This window comes from Trypanosoma rangeli, assembly GCF_003719475.1.
Source record: "Trypanosoma rangeli strain AM80 chromosome Unknown Tra_15.4_contig_00030, whole genome shotgun sequence".
NCBI classification, from domain to species: Eukaryota; Euglenozoa; class Kinetoplastea; order Trypanosomatida; family Trypanosomatidae; genus Trypanosoma; species Trypanosoma rangeli.
In genome coordinates, this window is record NW_021705774.1 from 37,215 (window position 1) to 53,961 (window position 16,747).

The 16,747-nt window shown below is 55.6% G+C and overlaps 6 protein-coding genes across 6 annotated transcripts, besides 8 other annotated features; all 6 read right to left on the minus strand.

Annotated features, from left to right (window-relative positions):
- Positions 1 to 16: 16 nt before the first annotated feature.
- On the minus strand, positions 17 to 5,566 carry TraAM80_01482 (uncharacterized protein; the record flags this gene model as incomplete). The annotated part of the gene is made up of 1 exon (XM_029378523.1): positions 17 to 5,566. The coding sequence occupies one exon, from the start codon at positions 5,564 to 5,566 to the stop codon at positions 17 to 19; it is 5,550 nt and encodes a 1,849-aa protein (XP_029241632.1).
- A 210-nt stretch (positions 5,567 to 5,776) lies between these two features.
- Positions 5,777 to 5,801: a microsatellite.
- Positions 5,802 to 5,875: 74 nt separating this feature from the next.
- Positions 5,876 to 5,910: a microsatellite.
- Positions 5,911 to 5,994: 84 nt separating this feature from the next.
- Positions 5,995 to 6,079: a microsatellite.
- Positions 6,080 to 6,273: 194 nt separating this feature from the next.
- Positions 6,274 to 6,316: a sequence feature (A-rich).
- Positions 6,317 to 6,470: 154 nt separating this feature from the next.
- On the minus strand, positions 6,471 to 8,729 carry TraAM80_01483 (gamma-glutamyl phosphate reductase; the record flags this gene model as incomplete). Its single annotated transcript, XM_029378524.1, has 1 exon — positions 6,471 to 8,729. One exon carries the CDS (start codon positions 8,727 to 8,729, stop codon positions 6,471 to 6,473), a length of 2,259 nt encoding a protein of 752 aa, XP_029241633.1.
- Positions 8,730 to 8,963: 234 nt separating this feature from the next.
- Positions 8,964 to 9,013: a sequence feature (GA-rich).
- A 32-nt stretch (positions 9,014 to 9,045) lies between these two features.
- Positions 9,046 to 9,064: a microsatellite.
- A 144-nt stretch (positions 9,065 to 9,208) lies between these two features.
- On the minus strand, positions 9,209 to 10,333 carry TraAM80_01484 (uncharacterized protein; the record flags this gene model as incomplete). The annotated part of the gene is made up of 1 exon (XM_029378525.1): positions 9,209 to 10,333. One exon carries the CDS (start codon positions 10,331 to 10,333, stop codon positions 9,209 to 9,211), a length of 1,125 nt encoding a protein of 374 aa, XP_029241634.1.
- Positions 10,334 to 10,368: 35 nt separating this feature from the next.
- Positions 10,369 to 11,871, minus strand: TraAM80_01485 (uncharacterized protein; the record flags this gene model as incomplete). Its single annotated transcript, XM_029378526.1, has 1 exon — positions 10,369 to 11,871. One exon carries the CDS (start codon positions 11,869 to 11,871, stop codon positions 10,369 to 10,371), a length of 1,503 nt encoding a protein of 500 aa, XP_029241635.1.
- An 84-nt stretch (positions 11,872 to 11,955) lies between these two features.
- Positions 11,956 to 11,980: a microsatellite.
- A 237-nt stretch (positions 11,981 to 12,217) lies between these two features.
- TraAM80_01486 (uncharacterized protein) lies at positions 12,218 to 13,234 on the minus strand (the record flags this gene model as incomplete). The annotated part of the gene is made up of 1 exon (XM_029378527.1): positions 12,218 to 13,234. The coding sequence occupies one exon, from the start codon at positions 13,232 to 13,234 to the stop codon at positions 12,218 to 12,220; it is 1,017 nt and encodes a 338-aa protein (XP_029241636.1).
- A 366-nt stretch (positions 13,235 to 13,600) lies between these two features.
- Positions 13,601 to 13,646: a microsatellite.
- Positions 13,647 to 14,296: 650 nt separating this feature from the next.
- On the minus strand, positions 14,297 to 16,711 carry TraAM80_01487 (uncharacterized protein; the record flags this gene model as incomplete). The annotated part of the gene is made up of 1 exon (XM_029378528.1): positions 14,297 to 16,711. One exon carries the CDS (start codon positions 16,709 to 16,711, stop codon positions 14,297 to 14,299), a length of 2,415 nt encoding a protein of 804 aa, XP_029241637.1.
- Between the last annotated feature and the right edge of the window lie 36 nt (positions 16,712 to 16,747).

The window sequence follows — 16,747 nt, forward strand, 5'->3', positions numbered from 1 at the left end:
GATGAGGGAAACTGTCTCAGTGGCCCTTTTCATGATTACCTTCGCTGGTTGGAGGTTCCTCTCGTTCCTGCTTCTGCCGCTCGGAGGTGTTCTTCTCAAGTCTTTGTTGAAGTTCTTGCACACGCCGCCGCGCAAGCCAGCCTCGTGCCGCCCGTTGAACCATAACTACACACCGCAGCAGCTCCTCCACATCACTGTCCGGCTCAAACTCCTCTTCAGCAGCGTGGTAGCCTAGGCTGGCCCACAGCTCCTTCGGGTCGGCTGCTTCTGCAGCAATGGCAGTCATGGCGGCCGCAATCTCCTCGTCCTGGGCCCGAATGGTACTCCAGTACTTCTTCTTCGCATCGCGCCGCTCCTGCACCAGCTGACGCGCCCGGTAGGCACGGTACGCCCGCTGTACCCGCATCGCCGCGTAATGCAGAACGGCCTCAATCTCAATGTCCAGCGTGCGCTGCTCCTCTATCATTCGTTGCCGCCTCCACAGCTCACTTTTGGCGTGGCATACCCGCATAAAAGAAAGCAACTTTTTGGCGGCTTGTTCCGCACGCATCTGAGCCAATATGGCCGCATTGCGGCAAGACAGCTCCTTTTCTGCTGCCACCATACGCAAAAAACCAACAATTTTACTGGCAGCCTGCGTCTCAATGGCGTCTCTCTCCTCTGCCTCATTTAAGTAATGAAGCACCGCACAAACACGAGCGGCGCGCTCCTTTTTGGCGCGAATCACACGCGCAAAATTGTTCAGTGTGGAAGCAACCTCTAGCTTCCGCAACCTGCACAAGTAATCGGCCACTGCCTCTTTACGACCCGCACGTTCTCGCTTTGCTCTAACGATACAAACGAAGCCTTGCAGCGAGGCAAGGTGGTGACTCTCAACCTGCGGGATCGTTGTGGGGGTCGCTTCCGTGAAGTTTGGAGGATGCATGAGGCCGCCAATCATCCTCATACTCGCTTCGGCCCGCAGAAATGCCTGCACTGCGGTGGTATGCCGCACATTGCGCACCTCAACCGCCCCTGCCTGATCCATCTCGGCAAACTGGTGCAGCAATTCGTGATCCAGCACGGGGGGCTCTTCACGGTCCAGCTCCACTCTGTGCTCCACGTACGCCTCCGTTATTGCCTTCAAGGCCTTAAAGTACCGGCGATCTAGGCAGCCGCGGGCCACGCGAGTGATGTCCCGGGCAGCTTCATCTTGCCTCCTCGCGGCATCCAACGCCTGCAGCTCCCGCTGCCTTCGCCGAATGGCTGAGGTGGAGACCAACTGCAACGGTGTGGGCGTCCGCAATTCCACCCGGCGGCGACTAAGCGGTGGACGAGGGATAAGTTGACGCAATTCCTCCGGGTTCTCAGCCGCTGCAATTTTCTGCAGACGGTACTCGTTCGCCTTGGCGCGAAGCGCATCCCGTTCCGCGCGAAACATTTTCTCCTTTGCCATGGCGCACCGCCGCTTCTCCCGCTCAATAGCCAACGCCTCCTCCAAACTGCACGAGTCCCCGAACTCATCTCCGTGGGGGAGAGGCGAGGATGCCAATGAGGACGAAGAGGCTGCCGCCGACGCAGGAGGTACCGCAGCACTTAACATGACGCGTGGCTCAGCTGTGGGTTCTTCCAGTGAACTCCCAGGTTTTTCCTTCAGTTGAACATTTTTGTCCAACTCCAGTTCCTCCAGTTTCCGCTCCTCTTTGGCCAGTCTTCGTAGAACATCCCTTTCCCACTCATAAATGACACTGTAAAGTGCATCCAACCGATCCCTTTCTTCTTGAATCAACTTTGCTTCAGAGTGCTCTGTCGCCTTCTCTCCCTGACTGGGTTCCAACTCCGGCTCTTCTATCTTTCCCATCTCCTCTTCGTATTCCAACGATCCGAGAGCGTCACCACGAGAAAGCAGCTGAACTCCTTCCCCTCCAACCTGGTGCTGTAAATCTCGTGAAACACTTGTCGACGTCTCATTTTCCTCCGCATCCTCCGTCAAGAGGGCCCTCGTTTCCTGCAAACCGAGAGCCTGCTCCTCCCCAGCCGTTAGCTCTTGGTTTTCCTTCTGAATTTCTCCCTCCTGGTATGTCTCCTCTATCCCTTGTTCAGCCTTCTCAACATCCGACAGCTCCGCCTTGAGCTCTTCCTCGGGCGTCTCTTCAGCTGCAATAGTGTGCTCTGCATCCCGCAGAGGAGTTTCCGGCCTAGTTGGAGTAACCTCCACTTTATTTACATCGCCTGGAAACACGTCGGAGACAGGAAGAAGTGTCTCAAACTTTTTCAATGGTGTGTTCAAAGATTGGCGTAACACCAAGGCAATATCCTTTTCACGAGGCGTGGGAGGTGTCGCTGGTTGGGGCCCAGCCGACGCTGTCTCCCACGCACAATCCGCCACTTCAAAAGCTCGCTCCCGTCGTCTGAATTCAATCGCCTCCATATTCAGCTCTTGCAGAACAGAGCCCAGTTCCTGTCGGGCGCGAAATCCGCGACCAATTCGCTGGGTTGCAGCCACAAGAGTGGCCCACCGCGCCTCCCTAAGCTTCCTGAGACGGTCTCGGCGAAGTTGCCTCAGCTGCACCTTGGCGTAGTAGTCCCGGAAGGCGCGCTGAATCTTAGACGCCGCCTGATTCTCTGCACATTTTTCACGAATAGCACGTGCCGCATTTATACGAGCTGTCGTCAGCAGTGGCTCTGCCTCTCTCCTTACGATGATCATTCTTCCAAACGCCTGAAGCTTTGTCGCCGCGTCAATCTTCCGTTGGTGCTCGCGAAGGCGTGCCTCTCGGATCAATTGTGCCTCTCTCAGCCGCTGAAGCTTTGCGCGAGCAAGGAGCAGGCACCACCATGTCTGGATTTTCTCCGCTGCTGCTTTCCGGCGGGCTTCGTCATATTTCCGCCGAAGCTCTTTGACTCTCAATCTTTCTGCTTTTGTCTGCCGCTCCACCTGTCGCGTCTTCCAGTGGCTCTGGATAACGGTGGCAGCGCACTCGCGGCGTTCCTTTTCAACAGCAATGCCTTTGGCGACCTCATGCAGCCTTTTCAGCTCCGCCAACGCTCTCTTCGCCATGATGCACCGCCACCACAACTGTACCTTCATCGCAGCGTACTCCGCATTCTCTTCATAATATTTCATCCGCGCAAATTTGCGTTTTGCCAGCCAAACTCGGGCCCTCTTCTGGATGCGTATAGCTGCCTTGTGCTGTTCACCGGCAACAACTTCCCGACTTTTGGTCTTCCAGCGAGTCCCCCATCTTGTGGGTAGACATCTTCGGTACCATCGCTGAATTTGGCGGGTTGCAATGGTTATTCTAATTTCACGCAACACATGATTACATCCCCGCATCTCCCGCATCTCGTTCAGGATTCTACGAGCCCTGTGCATACGGTAGGCGCGTTGAATAACTGATGAACTCGCGTGCTTTCGCTCCAGTTCCTCCTCATCCACCAGAAGCATATCCAGACGATCGGCCATGTACGAAATAAGGTTATGCCCCACCTGTTTCAGTCGAGTTGGGCTTGCCTCCGAACGTGACAATACTGGAACAGAGGACTTTTCCACAGACGCCCTGTTGACGACTGATCTAGCCTCCTGTTCCGCGTCGGTCCTGCGTGGTGAGCCACGGGCTGCACCGGATGTCTTTGAAGGCGAGTCAGCCGTCGGCTTCGTGTAACTGACTCCAGCCTTTGTGGCCCTTAATCGATCCGTGGCAGAAGTGGATGACTTCGCCTGCGTGGGTGCAAGTGAGTTGGATTTTGTCTGAGGAGTCACAGAGCGGGCTGGTTTTGATTGTGCCCCCGACGGAATAGTAGTGACTGCTGGTTTTGATTGTGCCCCCGACGGAATGGTAGTGACTGCTGGTTTTGATTGTGCCCCGGACGGAATACTAGTGACTGCTGGTTTTGATTGTGCCCCGGAAGGAATACTAGCGAGTGCTGGTTTTGATTGTGCCCCGAATGGAATACTAGTCACTGATGGCCTTGGATTTCCCTTCGTGCTGATTGTGGCGGGATCCTTACGCAAGTATGCCGGAGCGGTTTTGTTACCAAATCCCCCTGTATAAACGGTTTCTGGAGTTGAAGTGTTTCTGCTGGACTGGCGAGTCGTCGGGTTGGCTGGAGGCGGCCTCACAGACGTTCTGGAGACAGGCTCAGCAACGCTGGGGAGGGTTTTGCGGTCGGAAGTGCCTCTGCCGAAGGGAGGGGCGCCAACGCCTTTGGAGGGAAAAGTTTGCCCTGTGAGCGGGACAGTGGGCAAGTTCCTCACCTGTAATGGCGGTGGCGGTGGGGCCGCGCTCTGCCTCGGCAGGCCCCGAAATACTTGCTGAGTATGCGGAATCTTCGCTCTTGTTGCTGGAGTTGTGGCATTGTGCGCCCGTGCTTGGAACGAAGGAACCACAGGCGGTAGTTGGGAGGGTCTCTGCTGAGACTGCCTTTGCGGAGATTCCTGTCGTCGTGGTGGCGCCTTCGGTGGTGAAACGCTGCGCTCCTTTCGGAACTGTAAATACGCGTGGTCTGGTACGTCCTTCCTCGCGGGACGCACCTTACGCGACGTCAGCTGTGCCGAAGGCCTTCGTAAGACGGCTGGGGGGTGGTACATGGGGGTCACAGATATTTTTCTTCGTACCACGGGATCCGCCGCGCTCATAGTGAAGGGGTGAGGAAAGATGTCCGAAGGTTCCACCGTGTGTTTAATGGTCTGATTCCACGGTGAGATGGAGTACGACCGGTGCTCTGACAGCCTTTCAGTGCGGCTGGACCCTCGGGTGGCGTTTTCCGCAGTGACAACTCCGCGGCTCTCGACATCGGTTATCTTGTGCGCCTGCATAAACCGCGTCATGTTTTGTTCGATAGTCAGTGTCGTCCCACTTGTGTGACCAATGGTGTTCCGCGCCAAACTCAACGCCAACTGGTACTCCTCTAGGGCTCGCACGACATCAAGCGGTTCAAGCGCCATGGCGAGGTTGTGGTGCGCCAAGGCGAGCAGTGAGGAGTCCTCGGGGGCGGAGCCGAGGTTCTGCATTGCCTGCATCGCACTTTTCACGGCGTCTTCGCACAGTCGCAACTGGGTCTGAACGGCACTAATGTTGAGAAACGCCACAGGTGACTGCTCCCCCGTGCACTCCATCGAACGTTTTATGAAAGAAAGAGCGTCAGAAAAATGTCCGCGGCGTCGCTCCATACAACCGTAGTTGTTTAACGTCACCCCCCGCAGATACCGCCGTCGATCATCCGCCTCTCGAAGCGGGAACGCGTTGGGCTCCGTCATCTCAATTCCATATTCGAACAGAGTGGATGCAGTCTCATAGTTGTCTTCCTTAAAGCATCTTACGCCGTATGCATTGATCTTCCCTATAAGACGTTCGGCGGCTTCGCAGAGCTCGCCAATATACATAGGCATCGTGGAACTCGCATTCTGCGAGTAGCAGCGAATGTGCAGAGCCTTCTCCAGCAGTTGGAGAGACTCCATGTACCTCCCGTTCGCCTCAAAGGCTTCGGCCTGAAGCTCCATACGCACCGCATCCTCATGAGTCTCTTTACCTGTGACTGCCGAGGTGGGGTCAAAGGTGCCACCCCGCGTTTGCAACACGTTCATTGGGGAGTGAAGAAGCTTCTGTGTTTCCCTTTTACTTTCCTATCGCTGGCGCTAGGAACACACGCACACAAAGTGTAGCTGAAGAAGTGGGATACAGCGCGCAATGGGAGACAGCCGAGGCAAAGACAGGCAGCTCCTAGTGAAGGGAGGGGGGGGAGCAACAAAGATAGGAACAAGGTCGTAAAGCGGCAGCGGCAGTCTCATCCTTGCCACACACACACACACACACACACACGCAAGGGTGCGGGTGTGCCCGGAAACAGACAAACACAACTTATAGAAATGGACTTCCCCCATTCACAGTAGAAGAACAAAAACAAAACAAAAACAAAACAAAAACAAAATGTATAGGAAAAAAAAACCAGAGAAACCCCCACAGAAGCACTCCGTATCTCATAGGGGACACTGCGTGCTTGGGGTACAGGCGGTCTCTCTCTCTCTCTCTCTTTTCTCTCTTTCTCTCTCTTTCTTTCTTTCTCTTTCTCTCTCTCTTTCTTTCTCTCTTTCTCTCTCGCGTTTTACACATTATTTTTGAATAGCTACTTAATGATACCTGAACACGATGCATCCAGGTATGCAAAAGTCTGTGTGGCACACACCCCTGCTGCGTCGCATAGAGTTCTTTTCCTTTTGCTATAAAACACAATTTCTATGCTCTCACCCTCTTTTGTCTCACCCTTTATTATTTTGAAATGGTATCTACAACCAATAAAGAATAAAAAAAAAAAACAGTAAAATCAAGAAGACAAATACCTAAAGTCACCCTACAAGCCGGCATATGTAAATTCCAACTCCTTATTTCCCATCCCCCTTCCTTCAGTGCCTGCCAGCTCCAAGGCGCCGTGTTAGTTCCTCGTTTTCCCCCTTATGTCGCCTCCTCCCTCTCTCTCCCTCTCTCTCTCTATCAGCTCTCCTCCTGCAACACCATGGCGTTTGTAATGTCTTCGTGTGTGAAGGTGCGCTCACCGCTTTGAAATTGGGAAACGGTCGCGTATAGTTCAGGTTGGACCGGTCGCAGCACCCATTTTTGCATCAGCAGCCCCTCCACTCCCACAGGACCACGCGCATGAATTCGGCTTGTGCTGATGCCCACTTCGGCGCCAAGCCCAAAACGATAGCCGTCAGCGAAGCGGGTTGAGCAGTTGTGAAAGACACAGGCAGAGTCCACGCGTCTTACAAACTCGCTGGCAACGTCACCATTGGAGGTAAGAATACTCTCCGTGTGGTGGGAACCGTAGGTATTGATGTGGTTGATAGCGGCGTCCAGGTCCTCTACAACCTCCACTGTCATGCGTTCGTCGCCGTATTCGGTGTGCATTGACGCCGCGCCAGCACGCGCCAGGGAAGCTGCAATCGCCTTTGGGCCGCCGAATATCTTGATTCCAGCCGCCTTCATCTTATCTACAAGAGCCCTGGCGCTGCCATTATCCACAAGTATCCGATCAATGAGCAACGTCTCTGCCGCGTTGCAGGCGGCTGGATAGTTCAACTTTGCATCAATGATAACTTTTTCCGCCATCTCCATGTCGGCGTCGGCACGGACGTACACGTGGCAGATGCCATCTGCGTGCCCCAACACCGGAATGTTTGTTGAGCGTTGAATGTTCCGCACCATCTGATTTGAGCCACGCGGAATCACAAGGTCAATGAATTCGTCCATTTTTAGTAGCTCGTAGACGTCTGCGCGGCTCTTGACAAGGCCAATCACGCCAGGCGCGACTTTGCCCCCCGAAGCCTCCGCCACCGCCCCCACAATCAGAGAGTGCAGCGCCCTGTTCGAATGCTCAGCCTCGCTTCCGCCCTTCAGAAGCAACCCATTGCCAGAAGACAGCGCCAGTGCTGCAATCTGCGGCATGCTATCCGGTCGAGACTCAAAGATGACAAGCAGGACCCCAATAGACGCCGTTTCCTTGCAGAGCACAAGGTTATCATCCAGCAGGCGGGCACTAAGCACACAACCAAGAGGATCCTTAGCCTCCGCAATCGATGTTATGCCGGTCACCAAAGTGTCGATTTTGGCATGAGTCAGTTCCAGCCGCTTCATCAGCGGAGTGGCGAAGTTGTGTTCGCCCGCCACACGCATATCAAGGGCGTTTGCGGCTAGTATTATGTCACGGTTAGTGTCTAGTGCACTGGCAACCGCCAGCAACACCTTTTTCCGCTCCTGGTAGCTTAACCTGTTAAGCTGCCGCGACCCCTCACGCGCCCTCCTGGCAGTTTCTGCCATTGCCTCACGCTCGTTGGCCATGGCTGCCTCCGACGCAAGCAGCCCGGTGGGATCCCGCACAAAAATTGTTCCAACATCCTGTTTCCCCTGCAGCAACTCCCCAATGGTACCCATGCGACGGCCAGAGCAGATGCACACAGCCGGGACGCCACCACGCACTGCCGATCTCGCGGCCTCAATTTTGGCGTTCATCCCGCCACGCCCCGTAGGACTTTTGGCACCAAAAACAACCGAACTATCTGGGGAAAATGTTCTGATGAGTCTGGCGTTTGGATCGCTTGGGGGAATGTCGTAGATACCATCCACGTCTGTTAGAATAATCAGCAGATCAGCGTTAATGGTTTGCGCCACCAGAGAAGAGAGACCGTCGTTGTCCGTAAACGGGTCGTTTAAAGTGTTATTGCGGTTGGCGGTGACTGTGTCATTTTCGTTGACAACCGGCACAAATCCCAGACTGAGGAGGTTCTCCAGGGCATCGTGCAGATTTTCCCTGCGATCGTCCGAAAGAAAATCGTGGTGCGTTAGCAAGAGCTCCGCCAGGGTGATGTCAAGCTGCTGAAAGACGGTCTGGTACAGGTTCATCAGATTCGCCTGCCCCGCCGCCGCAAAGGTGTTGTTGCCAATCGAAGAAATCGGCCGGCAGGTGCGGTGCAGGCGTTCGAAGGCGGAGCAGACCATCACATCCTGGCGGCGCAGCACATTTCGCCCCATGCCACAGGCACCGCTGGAGACAAACACCACCTCCTTGCCTTCACTGCAAAGGGAAAAAATTTCCTCCGCAATATTCGCAATGCGGCGCACGCTGGGGAAGCCACTCTCCGAGACAATGGTGGAGGTCCCTGCTTTGATAACAATGCGCTTTGCGTATCGGAGGTCCCTGCGCGAGGTGACCTGGTCGAGTCGCTTGCGCACAACTGGGACCGGAACTGTGGTCATCACGCGATGTACACTGCAATGTGTCTGTCCTTTCCTTCTGCTGTTATTGTTTTGCTTTGCTTTTCTTTATACTTTGGCTGTTGTATTATGTGTGCCTTCTTGTGATCGGTCCCCGGTGCAAGTTCTCTCCTCCGTTTTGAGTAGTTTTTACGGGTTCACCGGTTATACGGCTTTTTAGGCGCCTCACTGTAAACTGCACGCCGGGTTGGAAAGGCAAAGCACGGGGCCACGCACAGAGAAAAAAAAAGAAAAAGATACATATACAGAGAGAGAGAGAGAGAGAGGTGGGAGGAAGACATATGTGCATTGGCTCACATATTATTATTATTATTTTTTGTTTGACGTTCGTCGTCGTTCGCGCAGCGCCTGCTTCACTCGTGTACCCACGCGCCCCCTTCGCTGTTTTTCTTCCGCACCCCTTCATCGCGCCCCGCGCCAGCCTTCTCCCTCGCCGTTGCACGCGAGCCCAGAGGCGACGCTCACGCAGCCAGCTGCCTCTTATTTGTCAGAACACGCACCAGCACATGCCGTCCCGGTAGCGCGGCATCTTTCTTGAGAGACGTCGGTTCGCGGCCCTCGCATATACGCTCCACGCACACCGCCTCAAACCTCACGAGTTTCCCCTCCAACAGGTATGCATGCAGGAAGGCCTCAAACACCTCTCCAGCGCTGCTGCCTGACTTAAACACAAAGCACTCTTTCAGTGAGGGCAACGGCAGCTTCATCGAGGCGGTGGGAAACACCAAAGCAAGAGGGCAGCGCTGCAGTGCTGCAGCCATCACCTCTTGCACCCCAGTTGTAGCAGTGGCGCACGCGGAATCAAAAAAGTGGCGTACTTCAGCAAGTGTCTTTGCATCGGTAGGGGTCATGGCACATTTTTTGTTATCGCCGTTGCTCCCTCCGTAAGTCTCTTGAAAGGTACAATCCCCAGAGACGTACTGCACAAGGCCCTTGCGCCGCAGCCGCAACAGATGGCACTCCACCTTTGCAGACATCGGCACAAATGTTTCATGGGGGTAACGTCGCTGGAGTTCGGCGTGCAACTTTCCAGCCACAGGCCGCATGTCTGACTTGTTAAGCGCAACCACGATAGGGAATCGCAGACGCACATACAGCGCCACAAGATAATGAACCTCCGCTGGCCCCCATGCAGGCAAGTGGTTCATCAGCGCCGTCTCGCCCGTGATGCCCATGTGCCACAGCACCCCATCCACAAAGGAAGGAGGACTTCGGTAGCCTGTAAACATTGTTCGCAGCTTCTCCGGCTTCCTGCGGAGGCTGCCCCACTTCGCCCGAAGGTTGTCATAAATCCAACTGTGAACCTCCGCACGAACCCACGCGATGTCGTCACATGTAGAACCTGTTCCTGGGGGACACACGGATCCGTCGGCGTTGGTCGCCCCCGCCCCATCCACGACGTGCACGAGAACATTCGCATCACAGAGGTCGTTGAGGAATTGATTACCCTTTCCCTTTCCCTTGTACGCCCCTTGCACCAGACCGGCAACGTCCTTGACGATCACAGGGTGCCTGCGATACAGCGCCCCAGCGATAGGCACATGGCCGTACATGGCGTCACAAGGCGAGGATAAAGTTGACAGCATGCAGCAGGGGCAGAACACGGCACCGAAGCCGGCACTCACGTTGGGTTCAATGGTTGTGAATGGAAACGCGGCCACCCTGGCGGCCCTACTCTCACTCTCTGGATCCGTAACGGCATTAAAAAAGTACTCTTCCCCGCTGACGGCTTCCCAATGAGGCCAATGGTCAGCTCCAGCTCTCCGCCCCGTGAAGTCGCGTTATGGCTGTCTACAAGGTCAGTCGCAGGCTCGTTTGACGCCTGCAGTGGTGCCTTCCCCTCGAGCGCCCGCTGCACGCGTTCTTCGGTCTCCGCAATACACGCTGCCCGGTCATCGGCATCTTCATCAGCGTCCCACCATGCATTCTTTGCCTGCGGGTGCTGCGTCGCAGAGTCCTCGGCCACAGCGGAGGCACCTGCCTTGGCAGACATAAATACCGACCGCAGAAACACCACCTCGCTCGCCGCCTGTTCGCCAGCGAACATCATCGCTGGAAGAAGCATGGCGTTCCCAACACCCAAATCCTCCCGCAGGTACGCGAGGGTCTTGGCGATCAGCTGCAACTTCCAGCGCTCAAAGGCGACATGATGATCTGCTGGGCCGCCAACCACGTCCAACATGGGCAGCTCTGCCGGGTACTTTCTCGGAAGCGTCATGCAAAGTCTCAAAGCGGAGAGGGGAGCATCCGACGCATCATCAGAGACCCCGTCAAGCAGAAGTGGTAAAAACACCACTGAGGTCTCATGGCGTTGCACGCATTCCTCGCCGTACATGGATGACACCATCTCCAGCTCTTCTTCGCGTGCCGCGGCAAGGGACCCACCATCCGCGTCATCCCCAACATCACTATTAGTTTCTTTCCCATCCCCTTCCTCTGTTCTGTTCGCCGCACCTCGCTCCTCCGCCGCGACAGTGGTGCGCTCAATAAATGTTTTTATAGCAATCAGGACATTCTGCAGTTGCGGGATGCTGTGAGCGTGATCGTGGAACGCAAGTTCCGAGTGTGGCTTGCAGGCCTCCGCAAAGGAGCGGCTCTCCGCCGGATCCACAATGGTGTCCTTCGTCCCAATTATATGCAGCGAGGGTACGGCACCCAAAAAGCCGCTTTTACTGCTGTCATGAGGCGGCAGTTGATGAAGATACGATGCCACCAGCTCTGGAAAGACACGGCGTGGGTCCTGTGACGCCGCCATAATAACTCCCTTTATAGGTGGTCCATACTCCGCTCCGTTCAGCTGCTGCAGCATCACGTAGCGAGCCGCAAGGAGGCCTCCCTGGGAAAACCCTAGGAGGATATCGTACGGGGTACTGCCTGTGGTCATACAACGCCGTACCACGTCGTCCCCTACCGCATACACGTCTCTTGCGTCGTTACCCTTAATTTCACACCACGAGCGCGTGGCCACTGCATCACCGTTCACCATATCGTCTGCAAGGACGCAAGGCGCATCCACAAAGTCGAGCCCTGCAACTCCAGAAAGAACTCTGCACAGCTTGTTCAGCTGGTGCTCAAAAATCTCCCCCGTCTGTCGGTTTCCATGAAGACACAAAACTCTCACCATTCAGGCCTTGGACTGGAGTGAAAACAATAGAAGAACCGAAAGAACCGATCTGCTGAGAGAAGCAATAGAAATACACTCGCATACAAGAAAGCAAGAAAAGAAAAGAAAAACGCCGTACTTCCGCTCACTACGTCACCATCTCTCCCCCCATCCCCACACAGTATTATATATTTTTGTTATTGTTGTTTCCCTTTTCGGTTGTTCCTTCACACTTTTCAAGCTGAGAACATGTCTTCAGCGTTGAACAAGTGGTCTTGGTTACAGCCAGGCTGCCTTCACAGCTTCCATGAGAGGAAAAAAAGAAAAGCAAAGGTAGCGTTAGTCATACAGTGTCGTCAAGAGAGAGTTAAGTCCTCAGCTCTAGCAACAGTCGCTCCTCCAGCACATCCAGGTACTCTGAAAGGACAACATCCTCCTCCTCGCTGCTGCGGACCATCTGCAGATACTTTGCGCGCAGCTCCGTGTTCTCCTGCTGCAAGGTCATTAGCATTGAGTACATGGGGTGGTCGCTAAACCCCTTCGTCTTCGCTACCTTTTCGTGCGCCTTGCACGCGCTTCGCTCGCGGGACATGGCACCATCTAAAAGGTGGGCAATCATCGCGGCACGCTCCATGCGTGATTGTTTAAGCGCAGCGCGACAATCCGTCGCGTGCCGGATAGATTCATTTAGATCCGTTCTCTTTTGTAGAGCCTTGCGGAAGGTCGGATCGGCCTCAGCGGCCTTTAAAAAAAGCTTTTGCTGCAACAGTTCCTCATTTTGTTTCTCCTGGCGTTGATAGGTGACCCTCAGCCGCTTTGTGTCCTCCGTGATACCCCGCTTCCGGTGCCACAAATCAGCGTGTTGTTGCCTCAGGGCAGAAAGACCGGCCTGCATGGAGTCTAGTGACGCAATGGCACGGCCAATGAGGTAGTGCAGCTCAATCTCCCTCGCCGTCCCGCCGCTCCCTCGCGCTTGTAGCGCAAAGGTTCCCGGCATGATGTGCAGTCCATGGTCGCTCGCATCTCCCAGTTCCACCCGCCCCCTGTGGAGCGTGGGACCTGTATCCCTAACGGTAGGCAAAGCAGCGGCTGTCCGCGCCTCCTCCAGGTTCTTCTCAAGCTGCATTATCTCCTGTACGAGAAGTGCCTTTTCGCGACGCACCTTTGTGAGGCAGTGCAGCTGCGCGCTCGCCTCGAGACGCCAGCGGTCCACCTCCCGTTGCGAGCGGTCCGCCTGCAGGGTCGCAACATCGGCGGTGCGGATAAGCTCCTCGTCGGCGTTGATGAGAGTTGACTCCACCCCTCCGATCGGTGGGACCTCTGACAAATCATCTGGCGGAAGCGACGCCAAGTCGGTGGTATCTGTGGCAGTCGCCTTTGGCATCGTTTTCTACTTTTTCCGTCGCCCTGCTGTGAGGCCACAGCCAAAAGGCCGCAAAAGCCCGGCACCTCCGCCCCTCACTTCACCGTGTTTCACCCCTACTGCCGCACCCAGCGCAGCAAAGGCAGAAACGAGCCCAAAAAGTACTCTTTTTTTTCCTTTTAATTTTTCCTTCGTGCTTAGGTGTGTGTGTATATGCGGCATTTTGTTGGTGTTGTACAGCAAATTGGAAAGAAGACACATTTTTTTTTCCATTCTTTCTCCGCCTCTTTCGCTGGATGGCGCGAACAGCGCGACGTTGCCTTACCCGCAAGGACAAAGAGAGAGAGAGAGAACGGGAAATAACTTCCCTTTTTACCGGGCAGAAGGGTGCGTGTGTGTGTGTACGTGTGTACGTGTGTGTGTGTGTGTAGTGGGGAGGCCGCAACACCAGCAGCAGCAGCGTCGTACGAGGGTTTTCCACTTGGCCGGCAAAACAAAATTAAAAGAAAACGACGGAAAGGGCTTTTTGTTGCGTAAAGTACGCTGGGACGCAGCCACGGCTCACGTCGCCGTGAGAGAGATGCACTACCGTCACTGCAACCCCCGCATTACTCACATCCATAAAGAAGAGACCGGGGGAAAAGGGAGAAGAGAAAAAACTCAGCACCGTGCGGAGTTGTAGACTCCAAAGGCCCATAGTCCCACATCCACACGCACACCTAGACAAACATGCAGGCACCCTCCGCACGCTCCCATAGAGAAGCAGAGGCGGAAATGCGACCACAAGGGACGGAGCGCGCCCTACTCTCTAGAGCGTCCCCCACTCCATATCCCACTGCTTCTACGCATCCCCGGTTATTCCAAGCCTACGAGCAAGTTCCAGCAGGTTCATGTCCTCACCCAGGTGCGTCACTTCGTCCAGGACACACTCCTTTATGGGTGAATTCTTGTTTTCACCACTTGTCATGCTAGGCTCCGTTCGGGCAAAACCTGCCACCCCGACACACTTCGACGTGTTCTGTGCATCCACTGAAGAAGCAGAAGTACCCTGACTACCACCGCCCCGACGGCGTACGGCCTTGCTTAGCTTAGACGTTGTGGGGGGGGGGCGGTGGTGCCAGACGGACGCGGCCGCAAAAACCAATACAGCAGCTGCATCAGATGACGACATTTCTTCTCGCCGGTTTCGGTTCGAAGGAGTCGTTCGTGACGTCGTGGGGTGCAGGTGCAGGAGAGACGCCTGAAGACTCTTGACCAGTGCGGTTCCGCTGCAGCCCCAGCATCCAACTGATCCCCCGCCAGGAGTGGATGCAGGTCAACTTGCAACTCGGCAAACACGTGACGCCGCACACAACTGGACATCTCATACCGCAAGTACCCGATGGCGGCGAAGTGGTAACCCGAAAAGTAGTCTGAGGCACATGACTGCACTATGTCAACGGCGGTGCGAAAGACGTCCTTCGTGAAGAAGGCGGCCATGTAACGATACACCCGACGTCGCTGCTCTGGCGAGAGTGGAAGCACCGCGTCGAACCAACGTTCATCGCGAGCGCCAGCTGGGCACCTCGGAGCGAGTGCAACGGCGTCACACACGACGGGGCGCACTATCCCTACACGCATGGAACCCATACGGCGGATCAGAATTTCTGGTCTGCGCGGACTCCCACGCAAGGCCCGCGCCAGCGCATTGGTGGCACATAATTCTGTGAAGAGACGTTCCCGCTCCCTGTCGACGTCCAACAAACCCTGCGCCGCAGCGACCTCAGCGCGCGATTGCAGGGCCCAAGCGCAGACACGAGTGTAATCCCCCACAACCTGAAATCCCAGCGACTCCGCCGCCCGCAGAAAAGGCCTCGTCAGTGTGAGACAGGCGCTGCGGCAAACGTCAATGCCAAAGTACTGAACGGCAAACGTGAGAATCCGAAAAAACATCCCGGAGGCGAATGCGTCCTCAGAAGTCATCGTCAGTGAAGCAGCTACTAGCAGTGGAGGCAACACCACATCTTGCTGGGAGTCATGGTGAGTGACAAGCTCACTCACGCCAAACACAGAAAGGATCAGAGCATTTTGGCACCATGGGACTCGCACCCATGACAGCAGCGTATTCTCAAGCTGGTTGTCGTCAGCAATGACGACAACTGTGCGCGGCGAGTGTGGAAGGCCGAGGGAGGACCACGACACAAGCAGCTCTCGTATGGATGCATTATCGCCAAGGGAGGACGCGTAAGAGTCACCGGTGCACTCAAGAAACAGACAAGAGCAGCCGTGCGACGCCGCAACCAAGCCGTCCTCCGCGTCCACCTCCACCACATGCATGCATTTTTTCCAAAGCAACTCGTTCTCCTCACTGCCGGCCTCCTCGCCCACGGGAGGGCCAAAAGGAGCAGCCCTCGCAGTTCTGTCATTCATATCCTTCATCGCCACGTGCATGTATTTCTTCCAAATCAATTCATCCTCATCTCCATCACCCTCACCATCATCGTCGTCACTCTTCTTGTCGTCTTCGTTGTCATGTTCAAATACAAGTGGCTTGGCAGGACTCACATGACTCTCTTCACTCCCATTGTTCACGGTCTGAAGGTTCTCAAATGCATGCCTCCCGCACAACGTCCAGAGGGGCTCTGCCAAGCCACTGAGATTCGTCTCCGCGGTCACATGGTGCACGGCCTCCCTCCCCGCCTTTGAAGCCTCCTGAAGCAGCCCTGGTACGACGGCAGGGTCCACAAGCACCGTCACTCTGGGGGCTGACAGAGTAGAGGCGGAAGTAACCGCAAGGTCCCACCATGCATCACGGACCTCATGTGGATGTGAGGAACCCTTAGTGTCAAGGATGCCTGTAAAATCCACCCAAAAAGTTGCCTGTGATGCATTTGGGGAAAGCGACTGTGCGGCATCGATAACCTGCGCAGCGCGTCGTTGCACCGCCACACGATCCACCGCCTGTCGCCACTCCTTTGTCAGTTGTACATACACTACGGACAGCGTCCGATCATCCTCTATCCCCTCTACCTTGACATCCGTGAACAACAGCACTGACCCAACTCCATCACGCCCTCGCGCTTCCTCCTCCTCCTCGTTGTGGTTGTAGGCTGGAGAGCATCGCGGTACCGGAGAAGACTGCAGGTGCTTCAAAAAGTCAGTGCGCGAGAGGAGAAACCGCAGAACGGGGCCGTTAAAACTGGCGTCGCTGTCAACGCTTGCGAGTCCCGTGTCACCGCCAGGAGGGCCGTCGACGAATACAATCATCACGCCGTGAAAGTCCTCGTGAGTCCCCGCCTCCCCGTCAACCTCGCCGTTGGGGGCTCGCCAAAGCCTCTGCGGGTCAAAGGCCGCGTACGCCGCCGTCTCCCCTTTCGCCGCCGCCCAACCCTTATCCTCAGTCTCGTTGGTGTCCAGCAGCTCCATGAGGTCGACGGTAAGTGCGCGGCGGTGGCTTCCGGGCGTAGAACGCGATTGGTGCGAAGGCGAGGAAGTGGCAGGACTGGTGGTGGGCTCCATGCCCTCCCTCTCCCCTCCGTATTCCCTTCACGTTCT